Source organism: Tachypleus tridentatus, chromosome 9 (assembly GCF_004210375.1).
Source record: "Tachypleus tridentatus isolate NWPU-2018 chromosome 9, ASM421037v1, whole genome shotgun sequence".
NCBI lineage: Eukaryota > Metazoa > Arthropoda > Merostomata > Xiphosura > Limulidae > Tachypleus > Tachypleus tridentatus.
In genome coordinates this window covers 7,715,116-7,741,112 of record NC_134833.1, presented here as the reverse complement: position 1 = coordinate 7,741,112, position 25,997 = coordinate 7,715,116, and the positions used below count along the sequence as shown (strand labels likewise).

The following is a 25,997-nucleotide window of genomic DNA, read 5'->3' as shown; positions in this document are numbered from 1 at the left end:
TACTCGAGGGCTATCTGTGCTAGCCGTCCCTAATTTAGCAGTGTAAGACTAGAGGGAAGGCAGCTAGTCATCACCACCCACCGCCAACTCTTGGGCTACTCTTTTACCAACGAATAGTGGGATTGACCGTCACATTATAACGCCCCCACGGCTGGGAGGGCGACCATGTTTGGTGCGAACCCGCGACCCTCGGATTACGAGTCGCACGCCATACGCGCTTGGCCATGCCAGGCCAAAATTATATCTAAAAAAGACTAAGTACACACATATCACGTGGTCCGTCATAAGACCGAGTCCATATTGAGATACTAAACTTAAAATATTCTCGACTTTTTAACTGCAACTGTACATTGTTTGAACAACTTTTTGTCTATATAAATAAGCATTAATAATTCAAACGTTTTCGAAACTTAGACAAGCCTTTCATCACGATGTTCGTTACACCTTGTCAAATAGCTTATTTCATCAACTTGTGATTCATAATGAAAATATCCACATAAGTCATTTACTACCACGTTGTTAAATAACGTACTCTAGGCTACGTTGTGAACATGTATGAAATGATGAAACAAGTGTTTTCTAACTATTAAACGTAATGTGAATAAATAGTATTCATCTCATTTTAAACTTGAAAATTATTTATGGTTAATAAATCTAACATGTTCAAAAATAGGTAACGAACTTGTCTTTCGAACACATCCCATTTCGATCAAGTTACAAAAGTTATTGCTAAAACAGTTACTTCTGTTACGTAAACAAATATGTAGAGAAACTTGTTGATTTATTACATTTCTAAGGAGTAAGATAATAAAATACGACAATTATATGACAACAAAAAGTCAAACGCACCCTTGACTTTGAAATTCATTACGTATCTGTGTTGTCCCTACCACACGTGTCGAAAAACTAGTTGATAACGTTGTAAATCCACCGATATACCGCTGTGCTGATGGAGAGAGAAACTGTTTTTTGAAAGTAGTTTTAGTGGTCTTGGATTAGGTTTGTTCCAGCTTTTGATAAAAATGGTTCATTTCATATCTGAGAGAGTCGGTACTCAGTCACGGAGGTACCGCATTTCTAGTTTCTGATGGAGTGTATCTTTTCTCAGTTTGTGTCATATATAGTTATCCCCTTTTATTGCAATAGTCTTCCCAATTAATGGAGAAATCTGGAGACGCAGTTCAAATGTGGAAGTTTTTAAAAGATAAATATTCAATAAAGAAAAGTATGGATGTATGTACAAAAATATGTTGGCTTACAAAGAATTTAAAAGTTTAAATTAAAGAAAAGAATAATAAATGGTTGCCAGGAGATTTAGAAGATGGCGAGATTTGATGAAGCAGGAAGACATCAATAAAGATGCACGAAAAAAAAGTTTGTTGAAAATGTAAACATTAACTGTGAGAATTTTTAAATACATTACGAATAAACAAAATGTTAGGCTGGGGTGGGAGTTTTGATAGATGATAAAGGAAGGCATGTATCTGATGGTCATTAAATTTTGTTTTTTCTTCATTTTTTATTAAGGAAGATATAAAGAATATTCCGTATCTTGCTTATTTAATGAATATTAATTATGATCTGGTTAATTATAAATTGGGAAGTTTAAAGAACGATAAGACTCCTGTGTCGAATAACATTTCCCTACGAAGGTTAAAGATAGGATATGAGAGTCACTCGCTGCATTTTTTTTCTTTTATCAGTCCTTGAAAATAGAGGACAGGTACCAGAGGTCTGGAAGCTAGTTTATATAACTCCTTTTTTAAGAAAAGGGGTTAATAATTGTCCCAGTAATTATAGGCGTGGTAATTTTACTTCGGTTGTACAAATTAAACTGAGGTTAATATAAACTTTGATAAATATATGAATGATAAGGGGTGGTTTTTAAGATTGGTTTAAAATTTAGTTATCAAATAGTTTAGAGAACCGGACAGCTGAGATGGAACGATAGGCGCTTTGTTATGTTATGATGACAATCTTGTATTGTCCAAGCACACTCTTCCTCTTTTCTTTTTGCATTGCGATATAAGTAAATATTGTTTTACAATTTACATCTTTAGTCCGTTTATTACGTTAGCTCAAAAATCAGTTATTTAGTCAGCTTTAGTTGTACTCTGAACGAATCTCCCAAAATAAAACTGATGGAAATTAATGTATATAAGGATAACAGTTTATCTGGAAATACTATATAGATTAACATTTCCAGAGATGGTTATGGAACTAGTTTATTAAAATCGCTATTTATTTTATATTTGAATTTTGATTACACTGTTTATAAAACAGTTCCACATTGCCACGGCGGTATGTCTGCAGACTTACGATGCGAGAAACTGGGTTTCGATACCCGTGGTGTACAGAGCACAGATAATCCATTGTTTAGCTTTGTGGTAAACTTTAAACAAACAATTTCTAAAATAATCGCTATGCGAGAATTAGTTTTATACAGACTTAATTGTTTCTTGTGAATACTATGATTTGTTTTTCTAATTTGAAAGACTGAAATAGTAAATCCAATATTTTTAGTACACCCCAGTGATTATTTATCCAGTTTTCCCCGGATCTCCCAGTCTATTCAAAATTTGCTGGTTTTCGTTATTTTTGCTCCTATTTTCTTGGAAGAAATATATTATTAGATGTAGCAATACGGAGAACAAGTAAGTTTTTACAGTTTGTGTTGTTTGCACGTTATATCGTCTATGTACGAGGTGTGAGATATTTCGTCGTATATTTCAGAAGTTTTTATGACAACTTATTGTCTTTAAGGAAGTAAATTTTTTTAAAGGAATATACAGTATATCTTACATACTTTTATATCTTGGTTTTCTTAGTTTATAAAATATTTTGATATTTGCCCGTTTGTTATTTATTTGAATTGAACTTTCTCGTATTTCACCTTTTAACTCAGCCCTTCTTTCGGCAACATGTCTGGCAGTAGTAGGGAGAGAAGAGTTGGGTTAGACAGAATTTTAAGTAAAATCAAATGTAATATCGAGACTGGTAACTATTATGAAGCCCACCAAATGTACAAAACACTATATTTCAGGTAAAGTCTTTAAATGGTATTTCGTATTTGTTTTAGCAAACTATATAATATTACGATTGCATTACTTAATTGTTAATAATTAAGTATTATATAATACTTTTAGTCATAGATTACGTAGTTTTATAATTTATAAATAGGGACTTGCACTGTTACTCAGTGTTAGTGTTTCAAAATTCACTGTACAGTGTACGATGCAGTATTAGACAGTTTAATTGTGTTACATCCCTTAGTATTTCTTGCACCACGTTTAACAAACGCTAAGTCCGCTTTTACTATTAACTCGGTATTTGCCACCTCTGTATGTAAATTGTAATGCTGTGTGTATGTCTTAGTAATCTATAATATTAATATCGGAGCTAGGAGAATAAAAGCAGTGTTATATCCTGAGGCAGAGAAAGCTTACGAATATTCGAAACAGAACTTGGTAATGTTTTAATTGTATACAACACTGTAACTATACTTATTAACGATTAATAAAACCAGAACTTTTTGTACATTGTATGAGTGACACGTGTACTTTAGCACAGTTAAATGTTCTTATATTTTTACACATAAATGTTCAAATGCATTTCATTATAAGTTGCAGCTTTTACAGTAATATTTGTATTTGGAACAGTTATGATGTTTTGATCATAGATGCAATTATTTTCAATAACTTGTAATAAATATCAATAATCAGTAAGTAAACCTAGAACCAAACTATTAAATAACACCTGTTGTTACATCATTTGGTTATAGAACCAAACTATTAAATAACACCTGTAACATCATTTGGTTACTATTGTTAATTATGTTCTTCATTTTCATTCTTAACCACACTTCTTGAGTTAAGAAGTTTAGACCAATGTTGTGTGAGATACTAACTTAGATAAAACTGAGATTGTTGTAACCTTTGTGTCTTTAAGTTAGTTTTTCTTGTAGTGAGTTTTCAGTTTATCAGTTCATTTGTTTACAGATAACTGAGATGATATTAGGTACTGATAAAGTGACAGTAAATATTAAGGATAAACAAAACGGATGATGTCCAACAGTTATAGACTTTAGACTGAGAATTAATTTAGAACACCACAGTTTGTGTTCCATTTCTATAAATAAGTAAGCAACGAGGTATAATGTCATAGCAAGTAGCCTACAAAGGTTTTGTTGTGAATGGTAAACAAAGGGATATAATGTCGTAGCGTGTAGCCTACAAAGGTTTTGCTGTGAATTGTAAACAAAGGGATATAATGTCGTAGCGTGTAGCCTACAAAGGTTTTGTTGTGAATGGTAAACAAAGGGATATAATGTCATAGCAAGTAGCCTACAAAGGTTTTGTTGTGAATGGTAAACAAAGGGATATAATGTCATAGCGTGTAGCCTACAAAGGTTTTGTTGTGAATGGTAAATGAAGGGATATAATGTCGTAGCGTGTAGTCTACAAAGGTTTTGTTGTGAATGGTAAACAAAGGGATATAATGTCGTAGCGTGTAGTCTACAAAGGTTTTGTTGTGAATGGTAAACAAAGGGATATAATGTTGTAGCGTGTAGCCTACAAAGGTTTTGTTGTGAATGGTAAACAAAGGGATATAATGTCGTAGCGTGTAGCCTACAAAAGTTTTGTTGTGAATGGTAAACAAAGGGATATAATAATGTGTAGCCTACAAAAGTTTTGTTGTGAATGGTAAACAAAGGGATATAATGTCGTGAGCGTGTAGTCTACAAAGGTTTTGTTGTGAATGGTAAACCAAGGGATATAATGTCGTGAGCATGTAGTCTACAAAGGTTTTGTTGTGAATGGTAAACAAAGGGATATAATGTCGTAGCGCGCTGTAGTCTACAAAGGTTTTGTTGTGAATGGTAAACAAAGGGATATAATGTAAGTAGCATGTAGCCTACAAAAGTTTTGTTGTGAATGGTAAACAAAGGGATATAATGTCGTGAGCGTAGCCTACAAAGGTTTTGTTGTGAATGGTAAATAAAGGGATATAATGTCGTAGCGTGTAGCCTACAAAGGTTTTGTTGTGAATGGTAAACAAAGGGATATAATGTCGTAGCGTGTAGCCTACAAAGGTTTTGTTGTGAATGGTAAACAAAGGGATATAATGTCGTAGCGTGTAGCCTGCAAAGGTTTTGTTGTGAATGGTAAACAAAGGGATATAATGTTGTAGCGTGTAGCCTACAAAGGTTTTGTTGTGAATGGTAAATGAAGGGATATAATATCATAGTGTGTAGCCTACAAAGGTTTTGTTGTTAGTGGTGAGTATTTAGGTTCATCTGTTCTTTTTCTTTTAATTTAAATATTAGTTTTATAAGAGTTTTTATTTATTAATTTGACAGTTGCATTATTTCATGTTAAATGTTTAAATTATCTTTATGTATGACTTAACGTGTGGTAAAAGCAGAAGGTGTAGTAATAATACCATTCCAAACTGATTGTAATATATCTTATTTTGTTGTTACAAAGACTGGCTGCAAACGTATGAAAATTAGCAGGATGGTGTTGTGTTGTTATATTGATAACAATATGTCTGATATTGCAAAAGCATTATTCTGTTTGTAGCTACATTAAGTGAACTTTGAGCTGTACATATGTTACTTGTTTTTATTCATATTTTAGTTTCACATATGAAATTGTAGCTTCATATAAACAGGAATTTTAAAAGAATATTCAAATGTTTTACAAGTGAGAATTCTACAACTTATAACATTAGTGAACTTTAAGGTGCCTAATCTGAATGTCAGTTGTTTGCTAGTTTCAAAAGTCATAGTTTTCTGTGATAACTGAAAAGTTTAAAATGGTTATTGTTAATTACACTTGGTTAAAGAACAACACAGGTGTGACTTCTGTGATAACTCCTTTTATTGTTGGAAGATCATACTTTGTAATATCCATTCCATCTATCCTAAGGTCTTTATTTGTTAAAAAAATCATGATTTTATTAATTATTCTCTTATGATTCTGAAATAAAAATAATTGAAATGTGTACTAATGATTAATTATTAACTTCAAACAACTTTTTATTGTACTTACTGAAAAACAAAATATAACCAAAGTTTTCGTATTATTCCTGGCTACTTGGAACAGTATTGAAAGGTGATTTCATGGTCAGTTAGTTGTGTGGTATTTTAGAAATGAGTCAATATAACTAGGCTTGTTTTTCAGTACATCAAGTAATTTAAGCATCGTATTATTCAACATAAACCAGCACAACATTCTATCCAATGAAGGGAGCTGTCTCAGAAAGAACATTCTATCCAATGAAGGGAGCTGTCTCAGAAAGAACTGGTGTTTGTTATGTTTGTATTGTAGTAAAATTGTCAGATGCAACAAGAGATTTTTATGGTTAAACAACGTATCTAAATTGGTAAATATGAAGACTAGTTTTTGTTTCTAGATATCTTACACAGAAGAAATACAAAGAGTTGTTAGACCTGCTGTATGATGGGTCTGATATCCTGTTGAAGCATCATCAGGTAATCAATCATCTTAACAATGAACTTTGTGACTTGTTTTTATTACCATTCTCTTTCTTGTGTGCTCAGATCTAAACAGAACAAATGAAACCAAACCTTTAAACAGGTTTCTTTTTTGTAATTTAATATTTAGTCAGTTTACAATTTAATAAAAATATATTATTGTCCAAATTCCAACAATGTACTAATCAGGTATGACAATAATACTTTTAAAATATTGTTAGTGGACAAGTGGTCCCTACAACTTACTAATCAGGTACGACAATAATACTGTTAAAACATTGTTAGTGGACAAGTGGTCCCTACAAGTTACTAATCAGGTATGACAATAATACTGTTAAAACATTGTTTGTGGACATGTGGTCCCTATAAGTTACTAATCAGGTATGACAGTAATACCTTTAAAACATTGTTAGTGGTCCTTACAACTTACTAATCAAGTATGATAATTAAACAGTAGTAACACATCACTAGTGTAGAGATATTTATTTTTCAGAGTGGAGATTATAACTTACATAAAGTGCATGTCCCAGAAAAACTCCAAAAAATATGTTAATAATAATTAAGTTTGGCTCCTACTGAAATGGAACACATAACCCTAGCCTGTTTCTATGTGACAATGCAAGGAAGTCCAAACAAGTTCATACGGTGCTGAACTGATGTGAAAAAAATAACAGTTGTATAAGATGAGCAAATATAAACAAATGATATAAAATCCATATATATATATATATATATCTTTAATTTGTTTGGTGTGTATCTAAATAGTCAAATTCATTACTAACATTTGTTACAAATTGGTACATGGGTAAATTTAGTAGTGTCTGCATTTTGAAACATTGTCATTGTAATTCTTAAACTATTCAACCATTCTTGTTTTGATTGATAACAAAGATACATTTAAATATAATTTTGTACTGAGATGTGGTATCATGAAAATATTTTATTTCTGAGTTATTACAATTTTTCCTTATTTTTTTAGTTCAGTTTATTCTCATAATGGAGTACGGGTTTCAACAGCTATTTTGGATACCTTGTCAGAATGTAGAAAATGCAGGGATGTAATATAAGATCTTGATTTTTGACAGTATCAGTTAACAAACTTCTGTGAAAGTTATCATATGAGGTTTGTAACTTCTGATAAGTTAATTTGATTTCCAGTACAGTATGTAACCTACTCTCACATCTAGCTTTCCTGATTCAGTGATGACCTTTATATGCAAATGTTTTCTTTCTTAAGCCAATGGGGTTTTGTTTGAGTGTCTATTTCTTTGGTATCGGACGCCAAGGATGATTGCTTATGGTTTTCTTTGCCTCTATTTGTTTCCTGTGTTTCCATTTCTCTTTCTATTTTACTTAGTCTTCTATCTTCCCACACCTTCTCCACTTCCTGTTTCTCAGCTTCCCTTCATTCTTCAAGTATCCGTAGACTTCAATGCTGATAGTTATATTGTCTTGGCTCAGATTTACTGGGACTTGTTTAGCTTGACTTCTATAACTGTGGGTGTCTTTTGAGGCTGACTCTTGGGTGCTCTAAGTTTTACTAGAAGACCTTAACCTTTCCCACCTTATCCTTTTACCTTCCTTCCTTCTAGAGCTTGTTTATTATCTTACCAACTCTCTGAGGACATTTTTTTTAATGGGCTGGGACACTACTTAGTAGTTTCTTTTCCTTCTCTGGGTTTTTATTCCCTTCTGTTTGTTATTCCCAAAAACACAAAATATAGACATTCAGTTACAGGTCTTTCATGTCTCATTTAGTGTTTTGACCCTCTTCAATCTACCATGGAAAGTTTTCCTACCTTCTGGTGGATCTGGGGCTTTGGTTGACAAGGGTGGACAGCTCTGATGCTTATCTTAACTTTCTACACTTTACCTTTGGTTGACAAGGGTGGACAGCTCTGATGCTTATCTTAACTTTCTACACTTTACCTTTGGTTGACAAGGGTGGACAGCTCTGATGCTTATTTTAACTTTCTCAGCATCCACACTTTACCTTTGGTTTGTACATCATGGTTGATGTCTTCCTTTTTTTCTTCTTCTTCTCTTCCCATTAACCAGCTGCCTGACTTGTTTATGTAGCTTTTCAATCAGGGCTTGGCTGTCTCAGATATTACTAGTTACCAGGCTGCTCTCTCTCCTACTTTCCAGTTTTCCCATTCCTCTTTTGTTCTTTCCTCTTACAGTCCTTACAATGCTCTTTTCTTTCTTTTTCATCCATTGCACTCCTTGACCTTCTTGTCTACTTGACTGGAGCCTTAAGGTTCTTCTCCATATTCTTATCCTTTGTGTCTTTGGCTTCCTGTTCCTTATATCATCTATTTTTAAGACATGTTTCCTATTCCTCCTTGCCTGTGTTCATTGGTGTTCTGTTTATACATACTTCGTGCATTATGTTTCTATATCCTTATCCCTTTCTCACTGCAGGATGTGTTTTTCTCCCTAAAACATCTAAGTGTGTTCACTCCTATATCTTTATTCTTGGTTAGATCCAGATCATGCAGACTGTTTTTATTTAGCCAGTATTTCTTCTATTCATGGCTACCAGTTCTCTCTTCACTGTGTGGAATTCTTAATCCATTTGCAATCTGTCTATTGAGTTGTCTTGCTATATGGTTTTAACAGCTTATTTATTTAGCATATTTTTTGGTGGGTGGAGATACTTTTCAGTGTTTCCAGGTGTCTTTCCAGCAAATTTGTCACCTTGTTTGTTCATTGGCTGTTCACTTTCATTGTCCATTGGAGAAGGAGGTTTGGACTGGCATGTGGATGACCCTTCACACTTTTGTTGGACATTCTTTCCATCATCTGGCCATTTCTTTCTCATCAGGCTACAGTGTGTGTGGTTTCTGTTCTTCACACATCATAATTAATGTCTCTGACTTGGTTAGGCCTTCCTTTTTCCATACCTTAGTTTTACAGAGTTCCTGGTCCATATAATTAGCAAGTATAATCTGTACATGGTTGATTGTTCTAGTTTAGTGTAGTTCTCCATGAGATTAGGTGCTCGAAAAGATCATTTGAGGGATCTACGAGGTGATTTCATAAACAAGATTCACTCCAGGTCAAATCCACTCCTTGACTAGCAAGAGGGAGTACTACCTAGTTTAACATCCAGTGCTGATTTGCTTTTACAAATATGGGTTTTGGTCACCTATTACACTGTCTCATGGTAATGAATTTTTCCTGACTCCCCACTGTTGTTTCACCCCCCCCCCTTTTCTTTCTTTCTTTTAGTGGATCATCAGAGTCCTTGCCACTCACTAGTTTCTAACTTATGGAATGATGGGACATGGAAGCTACCTCCTGAACATGATCAAATACACTTAGCAAAGATTAAAGTGGTGCTGTTCCGTCAATGAATGAAAGTTCACCCTCTTTGGATGACTTTCCTCCATCCTTCTGTTACCCAGATGTTTGGTTTTCTGGTCTGGTGTTGGGTTGGCACAACATCAGACAACATAAATCCTCATTCAGATGTTACTTTCCAATTCTCTCTCACTGGACTTGAGGTACAGATGGTGAAGATGCTCCTACTGTGGCTCATAAGCTAAATTCCTTCTGATATGTAGTTTGGTACTGGGACTGAACTGTTATGTACAGTTTCAACATGTTGCAGCAACACCACACTGATAGTACTTCCAGAAGGCTGTTGTATATTCTGGATTGAACTTCAGTATCCTACCATTCCTTGTGATGCTTTCTTTCCTTTCTAGAAGAAGAGTGTACAGATGAAGTGTGATCTGTTACAAGTGTGTGTCTATAATATTCTACTCTAGGATGTGTATTCCATGTGTGTGTCTATAATATTCTACTCTAGGATGTGTATTCCGTGCGTGTATCTATAATATTTTACTCTATGATGTGTATTCCATGGGTGTGTCTATAATATTCTACTCTAGGATGTGTATTCCATGCGTGTGTCTATAATATTCTACTCTAGGATGTGTATTCCATGCGTGTGTCTATAATATTCTGCTCTAGGATGTGCATTCCATGCGTGTGTATATAATATTCTACTCTAGGATGTGCATTCCTTGTGTGTGTCTATAATATTTTACTCTAGGATGTGTATTCCGTGCGTGTGTCTATAATATTCTACTCTAGGATGTGTATTCCGTGCATGTGTCTATAATATTCTACTCTAGGATGTGTATTCCGTGCGTGTGTCTATAATATTCTACTCTAGGATGTGTATTCCGTGCGTGTATCTATAATATTCTACTCTAGGATGTGTATTCCGTGCGTGTGTCTATAATATTCTACTCTAGGATGTGTATTCCGTGCGTGTGTCTATAATATTCTACTCTAGGATGTGTATTCCCTGCGTGTGTCTATAATATTCTACTCTAGGATGTGTATTCCATGCATGTGTCTATAATATTCTACTCTAGGATGTATATTCCATGGGTGTGTCTATAATATTCTACTCTAGGATGTGTATTCCATGCATGTGTCTATAATATTCTACTCTAGGATGTGTATTCCATGCGTGTGTCTATAATATTCTACTCTAGGATGTGTATTCCGTGCGTGTATCTATAATATTCTACTCTAGGATGTGTATTCCGTGCGTGTGTCTATAATATTCTACTCTAGGATGTGTATTCCGTACGTGTGTCTATAATATTCTACTCTAGGATGTGTATTCCCTGCGTGTGTCTATAATATTCTACTCTAGGATGTGTATTCCATGCGTGTGTCTATAATATTCTACTCTAGGATGTATATTCCATGGGTGTGTCTATAATATTCTACTCTAGGATGTGTATTCCATGCATGTGTCTATAATATTCTACTGTAGGATGTGTATTCCATGGGTGTGTCTATAATATTCTACTCTAGGATGTGTATTCCATGTGTGTGTATATAATATTTTACTCTAGGATGTGTATTCCATGTGTGTGTATATAATATTTTACTCTAGGATGTGTATTCCATGTGTGTGTCTATAATATTCTGCTCTAGGATGTGTATTCCATGTGTGTATCTATAATATTCTACTCTAGGATGTGTATTCCATGGGTTTTGTTTATTTCCTCTGTTTCTTCATTATGGAACTCTAGCTAGATACCAGCAGAGTTCGTGCATTGTATTTATATCTCTTCCTTCCCTCTACCCACCCTTCCACCTTTCTTCAACTGCATCTTACTTTCTTGCCTAATTTTGAACTAGTGATTGGACAAATGGCAGAGAGGGAATGAGCTTTGCTAGGAGGGAGATGTCACACTCCTATTGGTGGAAGGTTTTCACATGCTCACTTGCATGCAACATTACAGTAATATTATATGGAAACACCTGAGATTAGGTGGGAGAGTTAAGGATAGTGGTTAGTGAAAACATTTGCATATAGAGGGCAGCATGGAATTGGGAAAGCTAGATGTGACATAAGGTGTTTATCAGAAATACATTTTCAGTGTTAGAAAATGCAACCTTTTCAGATATGTTAATCTGTAAATTAACATTTTCAGTATAACAGTGGAGCAGACTTAGCAAACCTAGTTGTGGATGCTTTAACCACATCACTGTCACCTGTTTCATACGAGTACCTTGGTAAGTGTTAAACTTTAATGTTGGAACTTCATATGAAAGTCTTAGGCTTAATGTTCGTTTTTAATCTTCATTGGTATGATACCATATTTAATCAGGTAGGTAATTGTTTTTAGTAATAGGTAGGGCTGCTAGGATATTTAATGGGATCCAAAGAGGGAATGGTATATACCCCCTCCTCTAAATTCACTCCCAAGGGTCCTTGCACTCCTGATGAGGCAGACAATGAGCAGTGTTGACTAATGCAATATTTCTATCCTGCTGATAGAAATTGTTACTTTTGTTTTAACTGAGTTTCTTTCTTCTTCACTATAGTTTTCTTTAAGTTTAACATGTTTTTCTTGTGTGTGTTGCTGTTCTCTGTTGTAGTACACCAGTTTGATATCACCATTACATATAAAAAAACAACTGTTCTTATGACTTACCATCCTCTGCTTGTACAGTTTTGTAACATAACTGTGTTTCTAACACAGTACATCTCCTGTTATAGTTGTACAGTTTTGTTAACAGATTGTATAATAACCAGGTATGTTTGTATAGTTTGCAATGTATGATATATTTTGTGGATTTAAATTGGTAAATGAAAGCGTACAGTACATGTAAGTCATAAATATGTTGTCAAGATGATCAGAGAGATAAAAATGTGATTAGTTTTCTCAAAATGTTAAAATGTCACAACTTAAATAACTACTGAAATAATTATTTGTACGTGTCAGTTACTGTTGTGTTTGATGTCTCATAGTATTATTAGGACTAACTAGTTTATATTACAGTTACTGTTGTGTTTGATGTCTCATAGTATTATTAGGACTAGCTAGTTTATATAACAGTTACTGTTGTGTTTGATGTCTCATAGTATTATTAGGACTAGCTAGTTTATATAACAGTTACTGTTGTGTTTGATGTCTCATAGTATTATTAGGACTAGCTAGTTTATATAACAGTAACTGTTGTAATTTTGGAAATACTGACTACGTTAAGTCTGTTTTTCAAATTACAAACAGCTATATAAATGTGATGCAAGATGACAGTGTTGTTAGTTTATATGTTATGATGCTTTTTATATCAAATAAGATTATATAACCAATAATTTCATCCTTATTTTATTGAACTTGGTTAACTTGTGAATGATGTAATAAAATGTTTAAAATGTAATATTTCAGAATAAAAAATGGTAAATAATTCACTATTGATATTTGGAATTTCTACAGATAAAATAAATTTACACAGTTAGAATTAATCCAGTTTAATGTACATTTTCATATTACTGTTATTTTGTACATCTGGTCAGTGTTTTATACATCGACCCTCTGGTGTGTAAACAATGCAACATTCTACTCGTATTTCATGTAAGTAATTAATTAATTCAAGTTACAAAACTGATCTGTACACACACGAGCACATGCTCGTCGAAAGCTGAAAATATTCTGGTTGTTATTTACCTACAGTCAGTTTTTTTGTCAGCATTTTTTATTTTAAATAATGAACAATAGTACATTTCATATATGTTTGTTATTTTATTATTATTATCACAATAGGAGTTTTCAGTTTAGATTTGATCATTTTTAACCTTGTTGCAAAAATGCTGAAAATTGAAAATTTTTGTTACAAACACCCAGTTCTTCTTTCCACGTTAAAGCATCATGTATTAACTGCCTTACCTGATATTCTAAGTAGGAATTATACTTCTGTTAAAGCTCAGGAAAACTTACCTTGCAGTGTGTATTCATCCAACAGTTGAAACAGTTTCTCAGTGAAAATAAAATTTTGGATGTATTTGTTAAGGGTGTATGAGTTATATATTGACCTTGAGCCACTAGTTCAGGACGTAATGTCTTCAATATTGTTAATGAATCTTGCTCCAATTTGTCTGCAGTTCTCAGATTTGAAGTATATTAGATATCATTTGGTTAATTCACTTCTCAAACTGACTTTGTTCCTTGTATATATTTTGTTCTTATTTTGTTGTGTTTATTTTCAAATTTACTCCAGGTTTTGTAGTTGTGTTTTGGTCTCACTTGGACAAATCAGTTCTGAGACTTAATTTGTTTTTGGCATCTTGTTCTCAAAGTTACTTTGATTTTAGGAGGTATTTTACTTTCATTTTATTAAGCATGCTTTCAAACTTAGTACGAGTTCTGCAGTTTTTAAGTCAGTTCTCAGACTTGTGTGGTAAAATTTGTGGTCTCTCATCTTTCTAAACAAAATGTAAAAAATTTATCAAAAATTTTGTAGGAAGTTAAGCTTTTTATAATCTGTTGAAATCATTTGACCACCCTAAACAGAAAACAAAACTAACATAATATCATATGTAATTAATGATTATTTTTATTTTGTTGTACTTCCACTTTAGTGGTGGTCTGTAACAGGGAAGCAGGAAGTTGGTTCCTGGAAAGGTTAAAGAACTCTGGTTTGGACAACTAACCATGACAACAGTTGATTTACAATCATATCAATCTTACTACAGTCACTTAGTGCTATGTATGTTAAAATTTGTCTTCAGAAAAAACAAAAGTGAAAAACTACTTTTTCCAAAACCAGAAAGAATTGGTAACTTGCTGTTCATTTAAGATAGATACCCTTTCCTTTGAGTTTTTTTCATAGAGGATGTTAGTTTTTCACCATTTTTATTTATTATTCATGATGTGTAGATAAGCTAGGAAGACTTTTTGATCGGATGCAGCCGGAGTCACCTGAAAGATTTAGTTTTCTAATGGCAGCCTTAAGGTGGTCATCTAGAGGAGAAGGTGCACATCCCACGGGTCATCCTCATCTGCATCAGCATGTAGCCTTAACACTGTGGAAAGGCAAGAACCTTTGGCTTTCCTTAATAAATAAACTAATACCAACTCATAGGCTTAACATTATAGAAAGTTAAGTACCTTCAGGGTTTTGTTAATAAATGAACTAATACCAACTCATAGGCTCAGCAGGTTAAAAAGTTAAGTAACGTTAGGCTTTGATTAATAAATAAACTGATGCTAACTCATAGGCTTAGCAGTATAAAAAAAAGGTAAGTGCCTTTAGGCATTCATTAATAAACTATCAATTCATAGGCTTAGCAGTGTGGAAAAGTAAGTACCTTTAGGCTTTCATTAATAAATAAACTAATGTTAACACACAGACTTAACACTGTGGAAATGGTGTAACACTTCATTATCTGTCAAGCCTTGTGGTTAGGGCACTCAACAACCCCATGTGTGGGTCACGGGTTCATATTCTCTCTCCAGACATACTTGCCCTTTCAACTGTGAAGGCATTATTATGTCACAGTTAATAAGAGAGATACAAGGAGTTGATGGTCAGTGGTGTTGACTAGCTGACTTCTCTTTACAACCTTCAAATTAGGAACAACTAGTGCAGATAGCCCTTAAGTAGCTGTGTATGAAATCTAACAAAGAAGGAAACTTTAATGATGAAATAAACAACTGTAGATTTATTAACTGAAAAATAACATTGGAGCAAGTAAACATTCTTTAATACCAGCTGTCAGTGCTGTATAGGAGTGTGTTGATGGTTGAAGAAATTTTTCTTAGTAAACGTTCACTTTAATACCAGCTGTCAGTGCTGTATAGGAGTGCGTTGATGGTTGAAGAAATCTTTCTTAGTAAACGTTCACTTTAATACCAGCTGTCAGTGCTGTATAGTCACAGTTGATGGTTGAAGAAATCTTTCTTAGTAAACATTCACTTTAATACCAGCTGTCAGTGCTGTATAGGAGTGTGTTTATGGTTGAAGAAATCTTTCTTAGTAAACGTTCACTTTAATACCAGCTGTCAGTGCTGTATAGGAGTGTGTTGATGGTTGAAGAAATCTTTCTTAGTAAACATTCACTTTAATACCAGCTGTCAGTGCTGTATAGGAGTGTGTTGATGGTTGAAGAAATCTCTTAGTAAACGTTCACTTTAATACCAGCTGTCAGTGCTGTATAGGAGTGCATTGATGGTTGAAGAAATCTTTCATAGTAAACATTCTTTAATACCAGCTGTCAGTGCTGTATAGGAGTGCGTTGATGGTTGAAGAAATCTTTCATAGTAAACATTCTTTAATACCAGCTGTCAGTACTGTATAGGAGTGCCTTGATGGTTGAAGAAATCTTTCTTAGTAAACATTCACTTTAATACCAGCTGTCATTGCTGTATAGGAGTGTGTTGATGGTTGAAGAAATCTTTCTTAGTAAACATTCATTTTAATACCAGCTGTCAGTGCTGTATAGGAGTACATTGATGGTTGAAGAAATCTTTCTTAGTAAACATTCATTTTAATACCAGCTGTCAGTGCTGTATAGGAGTGTATTGATGGTTGAAGAAATCTTTCTTAGTAAACATTCTTTAATACCAGCTGTCAGTGCTGTATAGGAGTACATTGATGGTTGAAGAAATCTTTCTTAGTAAACGTTCACTTTAATACCAGCTGTCAGTGCTGTATAGGAGTGCATTGATGGTTGAAGAAATCTTTCTTAGTAAACATTCACTTTAATACCAGCTGTCAGTGCTGTATAGGAGTGTGTTGATGGTTGAAGAAATCTTTCTTAGTAAACGTTCACTTTAATACCAGCTGTCAGTGCTGTATAGGAGTGTGTTGATGATTGAAGAAATCTTTCATAGTAAACATTCTTTAATACCAGCTGTCAGTACTGTATAGGAGTGCCTTGATGGTTGAAGAAATCTTTCTTAGTAAACATTCACTTTAATACCAGCTGTCAGTGCTGTATAGGAGTGTGTTGATGGTTGAAGAAATCTTTCTTAGTAAACGTTCACTTTAATACCAGCTGTCAGTGCTGTATAGAGTGCGTTGATGGTTGAAGAAATCTTTCTTAGTAAACGCTCACTTTAATACCAGCTGTCAGTGCTGTATAGTCACAGTTGATGGTTGAAGAAATCTTTCTTAGTAAACATTCACTTTAATACCAGCTGTCAGTGCTGTATAGGAGTGTGTTGATGGTTGAAGAAATCTTTCATAGTAAACATTCTTTAATACCAGCTGTCAGTGCTGTATAGGAGTGTGTTGATGATTGAAGAAATCTTTCTTAGTAAACATTCACTTTAATACCAGCTGTCAGTGCTGTATAGGAGTGCGTTGATGGTTGAAGAAATCTTTCATAGTAAACATTCTTTAATACCAGCTGTCAGTACTGTATAGGAGTGCCTTGATGGTTGAAGAAATCTTTCTTAGTAAACATTCACTTTAATACCAGCTGTCATTGCTGTATAGGAGTGTGTTGATGGTTGAAGAAATCTTTCTTAGTAAACATTCATTTTAATACCAGCTGTCAGTGCTGTATAGGAGTACATTGATGGTTGAAGAAATCTTTCTTAGTAAACATTCATTTTAATACCAGCTGTCAGTGCTGTATAGGAGTGTATTGATGGTTGAAGAAATCTTTCTTAGTAAACATTCATTTTAATACCAGCTGTCAGTGCTGTATAGGAGTGTATTGATGGTTGAAGAAATCTTTCTTAGTAAACATTCTTTAATACCAGCTGTCAGTGCTGTATAGGAGTGCCTTGATGGTTGAAGAAATCTTTCTTAGTAAACATTCACTTTAATACCAGCTGTCATTGCTGTATAGGAGTGTGTTGATGGTTGAAGAAATCTTTCTTAGTAAACATTCATTTTAATACCAGCTGTCAGTGCTGTATAGGAGTACATTGATGGTTGAAGAAATCTTTCTTAGTAAACATTCATTTTAATACCAGCTGTCAGTGCTGTATAGGAGTGTATTGATGGTTGAAGAAATCTTTCTTAGTAAACATTCTTTAATACCAGCTGTCAGTGCTGTATAGGAGTACATTGATGGTTGAAGAAATCTTTCTTAGTAAACGTTCACTTTAATACCAGCTGTCAGTGCTGTATAGGAGTGCATTGATGGTTGAAGAAATCTTTCTTAGTAAACATTCACTTTAATACCAGCTGTCAGTGCTGTATAGGAGTGTGTTGATGGTTGAAGAAATCTTTCTTAGTAAACGTTCACTTTAATACCAGCTGTCAGTGCTGTATAGGAGTGTGTTGATGATTGAAGAAATCTTTCATAGTAAACATTCTTTAATACCAGCTGTCAGTACTGTATAGGAGTGCCTTGATGGTTGAAGAAATCTTTCTTAGTAAACATTCACTTTAATACCAGCTGTCAGTGCTGTATAGGAGTGTGTTGATGGTTGAAGAAATCTTAGTAAACGCTCACTTTAATACCAGCTGTCAGTGCTGTATAGGAGTGCGTTGATGGTTGAAGAAATCTTTCTTAGTAAACGTTCACTTTAATACCAGCTGTCAGTGCTGTATAGTCACAGTTGATGGTTGAAGAAATCTTTCTTAGTAAACATTCACTTTAATACCAGCTGTCAGTGCTGTATAGGAGTGTGTTGATGGTTGAAGAAATCTTTCATAGTAAACATTCTTTAATACCAGCTGTCAGTGCTGTATAGGAGTGTGTTGATGATTGAAGAAATCTTTCTTAGTAAACATTCACTTTAATACCAGCTGTCAGTGCTGTATAGGAGTGCATTGATGGTTGAAGAAATCTTTCATAGTAAACATTCTTTAATACCAGCTGTCAGTACTGTATAGGAGTGCCTTGATGGTTGAAGAAATCTTTCTTAGTAAACATTCACTTTAATACCAGCTGTCATTGCTGTATAGGAGTGTGTTGATGGTTGAAGAAATCTTTCTTAGTAAACATTCATTTTAATACCAGCTGTCAGTGCTGTATAGGAGTACATTGATGGTTGAAGAAATCTTTCTTAGTAAACGTTCACTTTAATGCCAGCTGTCAGTGCTGTATAGGAGTGTATTGATGGTTGAAGAAATCTTTCTTAGTAAACGTTCACTTTAATACCAGCTGTCAGTGCTGTATAGTCACAGTTGATGGAGTTGAAGTTCAAATGGTTTAAGTTAACCTTGTATATGGAGTAGAAGGTAAGACAGTTTGTTCACTTAGGTGGACAATGGTGGTGTGATCTTTTTTACATCAAATACCTGTAACATAATAACACTATGTTTTGACACTGTTTTCCTTTAATGTTTACAGTGTTTTAAGAAATGTACAACTACACATTAAAATATTTTGTTTGTTTTTGACAATGTACCCTTAATATTCAAAGGAATTTAAAATCAGAAACAACAGAACCTGAGTGTTTTTCCACGTTAGGTTCATATGTTCAGTGTGTTGTTCATTACAATAATGAAAAGGTGTCCTTTGAGCATGCTGTTTTAATTACAGGACTCTATATGAAAATAAGTAGGAAAAAACAGTTTTCTTGGTACCAGAGAAAATAATAACAAAAGTAGAAATGTTAGTGTGTTATTATTCATCTGATATTTGAAGTTGGTATTAACTGGGAAAGTTTGAAGGGTCAATGTTCTTTTTTTCATGTAGGTGTAAGATTTTACACTTTTCTCTATATTTCAGAAAAGTAACAGATTTCTGGCATTATGATGAATTGTTGCAGAAGTTTACTTGGACTACAAAAATTGATTTTTTAATGTTAAAAATGTACACATTACAGAGAAAAACTATGCACAGTCTCGCTACCATTTCACCCACTCGTCCGATGGTGATGGATGTGCTTCCATGTTGATCGAATACCACATCAACAAAGGTTATCCTAGTGAAGTGGATCTCTTCATCACTCAGGCTGTTCTTCAGTGAGTATCCATCAAATTTACATCTAACCTCACTGTATACAAAGTCTTGGGGTGCATAAGAGTGTACGTGTAAGATATAAGCTCCGGGAAGAAGACTGAAAGTTGATTCTAAATTAATGTGTTTTAAGTGTGTAATATGTTACACGTGTTTAGTGTGTCAAGTTTGTTTTGTTTTTGCAAAGGTATACTGAGTACAAATCTTAATTCTGGATAAGTTACATGTTCATTGTTGCTTAATTTTACATCTTAAACTGAATCAGTGTTAAGTACTGGTGTTCAATGGGAAATCAGTGTTAAGTACTGGTGCTTTCAAGCTGCTTTAGTTGTGTGACAGTAAGTCAGTGTTAAGTACGGTTGTCTCCAGCTGCTTTAGTTATGTGACAGTAAATCAGTGTTAAATACTGGTTGTCTCCAGCTGTTTTAGTTATGTGACAGTAAATCAGTGTTAAGTACTGGTTGTCTCCAGCTGCTTTAGCTGTGTGATGGGAAAACAGTGTTAAGTACTGGTGGTCTCCAGCTACTTTAGTTATGTGACAGTAAATCAGTGTTAAGTACTGGTTGTCTCCAGCTGCTTCAGTTGTGTGACAGTAAATCAGTATTAAGTACTGGTTGTCTCCAGCTACTTTAGTTGTGTGACAGTAAATCAGTGTTAAGTACTGGTTGTCTCAAGCTGCTTTAGTTGTGTGACAGTAAATCAGTGTTAAGTACTGGTTGTCTCAAGCTGCTTTAGCTGTGTGACAGTAAATCAGTGTTAAGTACTGATGGTCTCAAGCTTCTTCAGTTGTGTGACAGTAAATCAGTATTAAGTACTGGTGTTTTCAAGCTACTTTAGTTATGTGACAGTAAATCAGTGTTAAGTACTGGTTGTCTCAAGCTGCTTTAGCTGTGTGACAGTAAATCAGTGTTAAGTACTGGTGGTCTCAAGCTGCTTTAGTTGTGTGACAGTAAATCAGTGTTAAGTACTGGTTGTCTCCAGCTACTTTAGTTGTGTGACAGTAAATCAGTGTTAAGTACTGGTGGTCTCCAACTACTTTAGTTATGTGACAGTAAATCAGTGTTAAGTACTGGTGGTCTCAAGCTGCTTTAGTTGTGTGACAGTAAATCAGTGTTAAGTACTGGTTGTCTCCAGCTACCTTATCTGTGTTTTGCCCATGAATCAAATTCTGTTGTATAGACATACACGGTTTTGTCCTGGAATCAGATTCTGTTGTGAAGATATACAAGGTTTGCCCATGAATCAGATTCTGTTGTATAGATATACAAGGTTTTGCCCTTGAATCAGATTCTGTTGTATAGATATACAAGGTTTTGCCCTTGAATCAGATTCTGTTGTATAGAAATACAAGGTTTTGCCCTTGAATCAGATTCTGTTGTATAAATATACAAGGTTATGCCCGTGATTCAGATTCTGTTGTATAGATATACAGGGTTATGCCTGTGATTCAGATTCTGTTGTATAGATATACAAGGTTTTGTAGATTCTGTTGTATAGACATACACGGTTTTGTCCTGGAATCAGATTCTGTTGTATAGATATACAAGGTTTTGCCCGTGAATCAGATTCTGTTGTATAGATATATGCAAGGTTATGCCCATGAATCAGATTCTGTTGTATAGATATACAAGGTTTTTTAGATTCTGTTGTATAGATATACAAGGTTTTGTAGATTCTGTTGTATAGATATACAAGGTTTTGTAGATTCTGTTGTATAGATATACAAGGTTTTGCCCGTGAATCAGATTCTGTTGTATAGATACAAGGTTTTGCCCATGAATCAGATTCTGTTGTATAGATATACAAGGTTTTGCCCGTGAATCAGATTCTGTTGTATAGATATATGCAAGGTTATGCCCATGAATCAGATTCTGTTGTATAGATATACAAGGTTTTGTAGATTCTGTTGTATAGATATACAAGGTTTTGTAGATTCTGTTGTATAGATATACAAGGTTTTGTAGATTCTGTTGTATAGATATACAAGGTTTTGCCCGTGAATCAGATTCAGAATATAGATATACAAGGTTTTGCCCGTGAATCAGATTCAGAATATAGATATACAAGGTTTTGCCCGTGAATCAGATTCAGAATATAGATATACAAGGTTTTGCCCATGAATCAGATTCAGAATATAGATATACAAGGTTTTGCCCATGAATCAGATTCAGAATATAGATATACAAGGTTATGCCCGTGATTCAGATTCTGTTGTATAGATATACAAGGTTATGCCCGTGATTCAGATTCTGTTGTATAGATATACAGGGTTATGCCCGTGATTCAGATTCTGTTGTATAGATATACAAGGTTTTGTAGATTCTGTTGTATAGACATACACGGTTTTGCCCGTGAATCAGATTCTGTTGTATAGATATACAAGGTTTTGCCCGTGAATCAGATTCTGTTGTATAGATATACAAGGTTTTGCCCGTGAATCAGATTCTGTTGTATAGATATATGCAAGGTTATGCCCATGAATCAGATTCTGTTGTATAGATATATGCAAGGTTATGCCCATGAATCAGATTCTGTTGTATAGATATACAAGGTTTTTTAGATTCTGTTGTATAGATATACAAGGTTTTGTAGATTCTGTTGTATAGACATACAAGGTTTTGTAGATTCTGCTGTATAGACATACACGGTTTTGTCCTGGAATCAGATTCTGTTGTATAGATATACAAGGTTTTGTAGATTCTGCTGTATAGATATACAAGGTTTTGTAGATTCTGCTGTATAGACATACAAGGTTTTGTAGATTCTGCTGTATAGACATACACGGTTTTGTCCTGGAATCAGATTCTGTTGTATAGATATACAAGGTTTTGCCCGTGAATCAGATTCTGTTGTATAGATATACAAGGTTTTGCCCGTGAATCAGATTCTGTTGTATAGATATACAAGGTTTTGTAGATTCTGTTGTATAGATATACAAGGTTTTGTAGATTCTGTTGTATAGATATACAAGGTTTTGTAGATTCTGCTGTATAGACATACACGGTTTTGTCCTGGAATCAGATTCTGTTGTATAGACATACAAGGTTTTGCCCGTGAATCAGATTCTGTTGTATAGATATACAAGGTTTTGCCCGTGAATCAGATTCTGTTGTATAGATATACAAGGTTTTAGTTTATTAATCTATTTTATTTGATTGAAACCTTTTGTATGTAAGCATACAATGAACTGGGTTCATTCTAATGCACATGTTCAGGCTTGTAGATGTTGTGACACATGTTAATTTGTTCTTAGTTCATCTGTTTTCTATATTTTATAAAGTGAGTTGTTTCTTTTAGTTTTTGAAATAAAAGTTTTTAATGGCAAATGTTATGTACACAAGAATAGCTTTTAAACCCAAACAGAACTACCACTGTTATTAATGTTTGAGTTGTTATCATTAGCTTTTAAACCCAAACAGAACTACCACTGTTATTAATGTTTGAGTTGTTATCATTAGCTTTTAAACCCAAACAGAACTACCACTGTTATTAATGTTTGAGTTGTTATCATTAGCTTTTAAACCCAAACAGAACTACCACTGTTATTAATGTTTGAGTTGTTATCATTAGCTTTTAAACCCAAACAGAACTACCACTGTTATTAATGTTTGAGTTGTTATCATTAGCTTTTAAACCCAAACAGAACTACCACTGTTATTAATGTTTGAGTTGTTATCATTAGCTTTTAAACCCAAACAGAACTACCACTGTTATTAATGTTTGAGTTGTTATCATTAGCTTTTAAACCCAAACAGAACTACCACTGTTATTAATGTTTGAGTTGTTATCATTAGCTTTTAAACCCAAACAGAACTACCACTGTTATTAATGTTTGAGTTGTTATCATTAGCTTTTAAACCCAAACAGAACTACCACTGTTATTAATGTTTGAGTTGTTATCATTAGCTTTTAAACCCAAACAGAACTACCACTGTTATTAATGTTTGAGTTTTTATCATTAGCTTTTAAACCCAAACAGAACTACCACTGTTATTAATGTTTGAGTTGTTATCATTAGCTTTTAAACCCAAACAGAACTACCACTGTTATTAATGTTTAAGTTTTCATCATTAGCTTATGTGATGGTTAGCTTTTAAACCTACCACTGGTATTCCTCACATATCTAATAAATCATGGTTTGAATTGTGCAACACAGACAGTAGGATTTGAGATGTAAGGATGTGTATGCAATAATTTTCCAAACACTAAGGTTTTGCTAATGCATTATGTTGAGTTCTATAGAATGAAGTAATTCATACAGGTGAATTTATTAGTTTCATATTTTGCTTGTGCTAAGTGATTTAAAATTTAGAATGAATGTTTCTTTAATATTAGATATAATTATCACTTTTGTAATTTTAGTTATGGCTGACTGAAATAAAAGTTGTTTCTTATGACTTGAAAACACTTTAATCTTTCTACTTGTTACAAATTCTATTAGAACCTAAACTTGGACATTTTGACCTTCCCACATTTTGAATGAATATGTTGCTCTAACAGTTGTCTGTTACCTGAATTATGTGAATTTATGAACAGAATAGAAAGTCCATTAACAGCTCGACACACTGGTTTGGATATATCAGCCATGTATTTAAAGACAATGTCCATCAGCAGTTGTTTCTACAACATGTGAACAACATTCTTTCTGACATCAAATTCACTCATAAAGAGAATGTAAACTATGTCTTAAATTACAAAAACTTCACCAGTTTTAACCTTCCACAAACCTTGTAATGATACAAAGTTGGACTCAACAGCATGTTATCATATATTTACAACAGAGCAATTTAACATATGTATAACAGTAATCTGTAATATGGATCTACAGGGTGTTCGGAAAGTCACTGTGTACTTATATATTTATAACAGACATGTTTCAATATAGAATACAGGAGGTAAATATGAATCACAATTATAAACAATGTTGAAAGTGACCCCTGTTGGCATCAATACAGGCCTGGATCCTTCTTATTTTGTTTATAAACACTGCTATCAGTTGCTAGCTTGAAATAGACTGAATAAAATATGATTACAAAACTGCACAGTGACTTTCCGAACACCCTGTACAACAGTACTGTCAGTAGTATATGATTACAAAACTGTACAGTGACTTTCTGATCACCCTGTACAACAGTACTGTCAGTAGTATATGATTACAAAACTGTACAGTGACTTTCCGAACACCCTGTACAACAGTACTGTCAGTAGTATATGATTACAAAACTGTACAGTGACTTTCCGAACACCCTGTACAACAGTACTGTCAGTAGTATATGATTACAAAACTGTACAGTGACTTTCCGAACACCCTGTACAACAGTACTGTCAGTAGTATGTGATTACAAAACTGTACAGTGACTTTCTGAACACCCTGTACAACAGTACTGTCAGTAGTATATGATTACAAAACTGTACAGTGACTTTCCGAACACCCTGTACAACAGTACTGTCAGTAGTATATGATTACAAAACTGCACAGTGACTTTCTGAACACCCTGTACAACAGTACTGTCAGTAGTATATGATTACAAAACTGTACAGTGACTTTCTGAACACCCTGTACAACAGTACTGTCAGTAGTATATGATTACAAAACTGTACAGTGACTTTCTGAACACCCTGTACAACAGTACTGTCAGTAGTATATGATTACAAAACTGTACAGTGACTTTCCGAACACCCTGTACAACAGTACTGTCAGTAGTATATGATTACAAAACTGTACAGTGACTTTCTGATCACCCTGTACAACAGTACTGTCAGTAGTATATGATTACAAAACTGTACAGTGACTTTCCGAACACCCTGTACAACAGTACTGTCAGTAGTATATGATTACAAAACTGTACAGTGACTTTCTGAACACCCTGTACAACAGTACTGTCAGTAGTATATGATTACAAAACTGTACAGTGACTTTCTGAACACCCTGTACAACAGTACTGTCAGTAGTATATGATTACAAAACTGTACAGTGACTTTCTGATCACCCTGTACAACAGTACTGTCAGTAGTATATGATTACAAAACTGTACAGTGACTTTCTGAACACCCTGTACAACAGTACTGTCAGTAGTATATGATTACAAAACTGCACAGTGACTTTCTGATCACCCTGTACAACAGTACTGTCAGTAGTATATGATTACAAAACTGTACAGTGACTTTCTGATCACCCTGTACAACAGTACTGTCAGTAGTATATGATTACAAAACTGCACAGTGACTTTCTGATCACCCTGTACAACAGTACTGTCAGTAGTATATGATTACAAAACTGTACAGTGACTTTCTGATCACCCTGTACAACAG

At 34.1% G+C, this 25,997-nt stretch overlaps 1 protein-coding gene across 6 annotated transcripts in view; it reads left to right on the top strand.

Annotated features, from left to right (window-relative positions):
- Positions 1-2,316: 2,316 nt before the first annotated feature.
- The window catches only part of LOC143224722 (Golgi to ER traffic protein 4 homolog), a 34,061-nt gene continuing 10,380 nt past the window's right edge, over positions 2,317-25,997 (top strand). For 2 of the 6 annotated variants that reach the window (XM_076452962.1, XM_076452958.1), the window contains exons 1-5: positions 2,712-3,043; positions 6,418-6,496; positions 11,968-12,049; positions 14,698-14,853; positions 19,552-19,690. In XM_076452962.1, the coding sequence (XP_076309077.1) occupies positions 2,922-3,043; positions 6,418-6,496; positions 11,968-12,049; positions 14,698-14,853; positions 19,552-19,690 (578 nt within the window). In that variant the 5' untranslated portion in view covers positions 2,712-2,921. The other 4 variants (XM_076452959.1, XM_076452960.1, XM_076452963.1 and 1 more) reach the window with 4 other exon arrangements.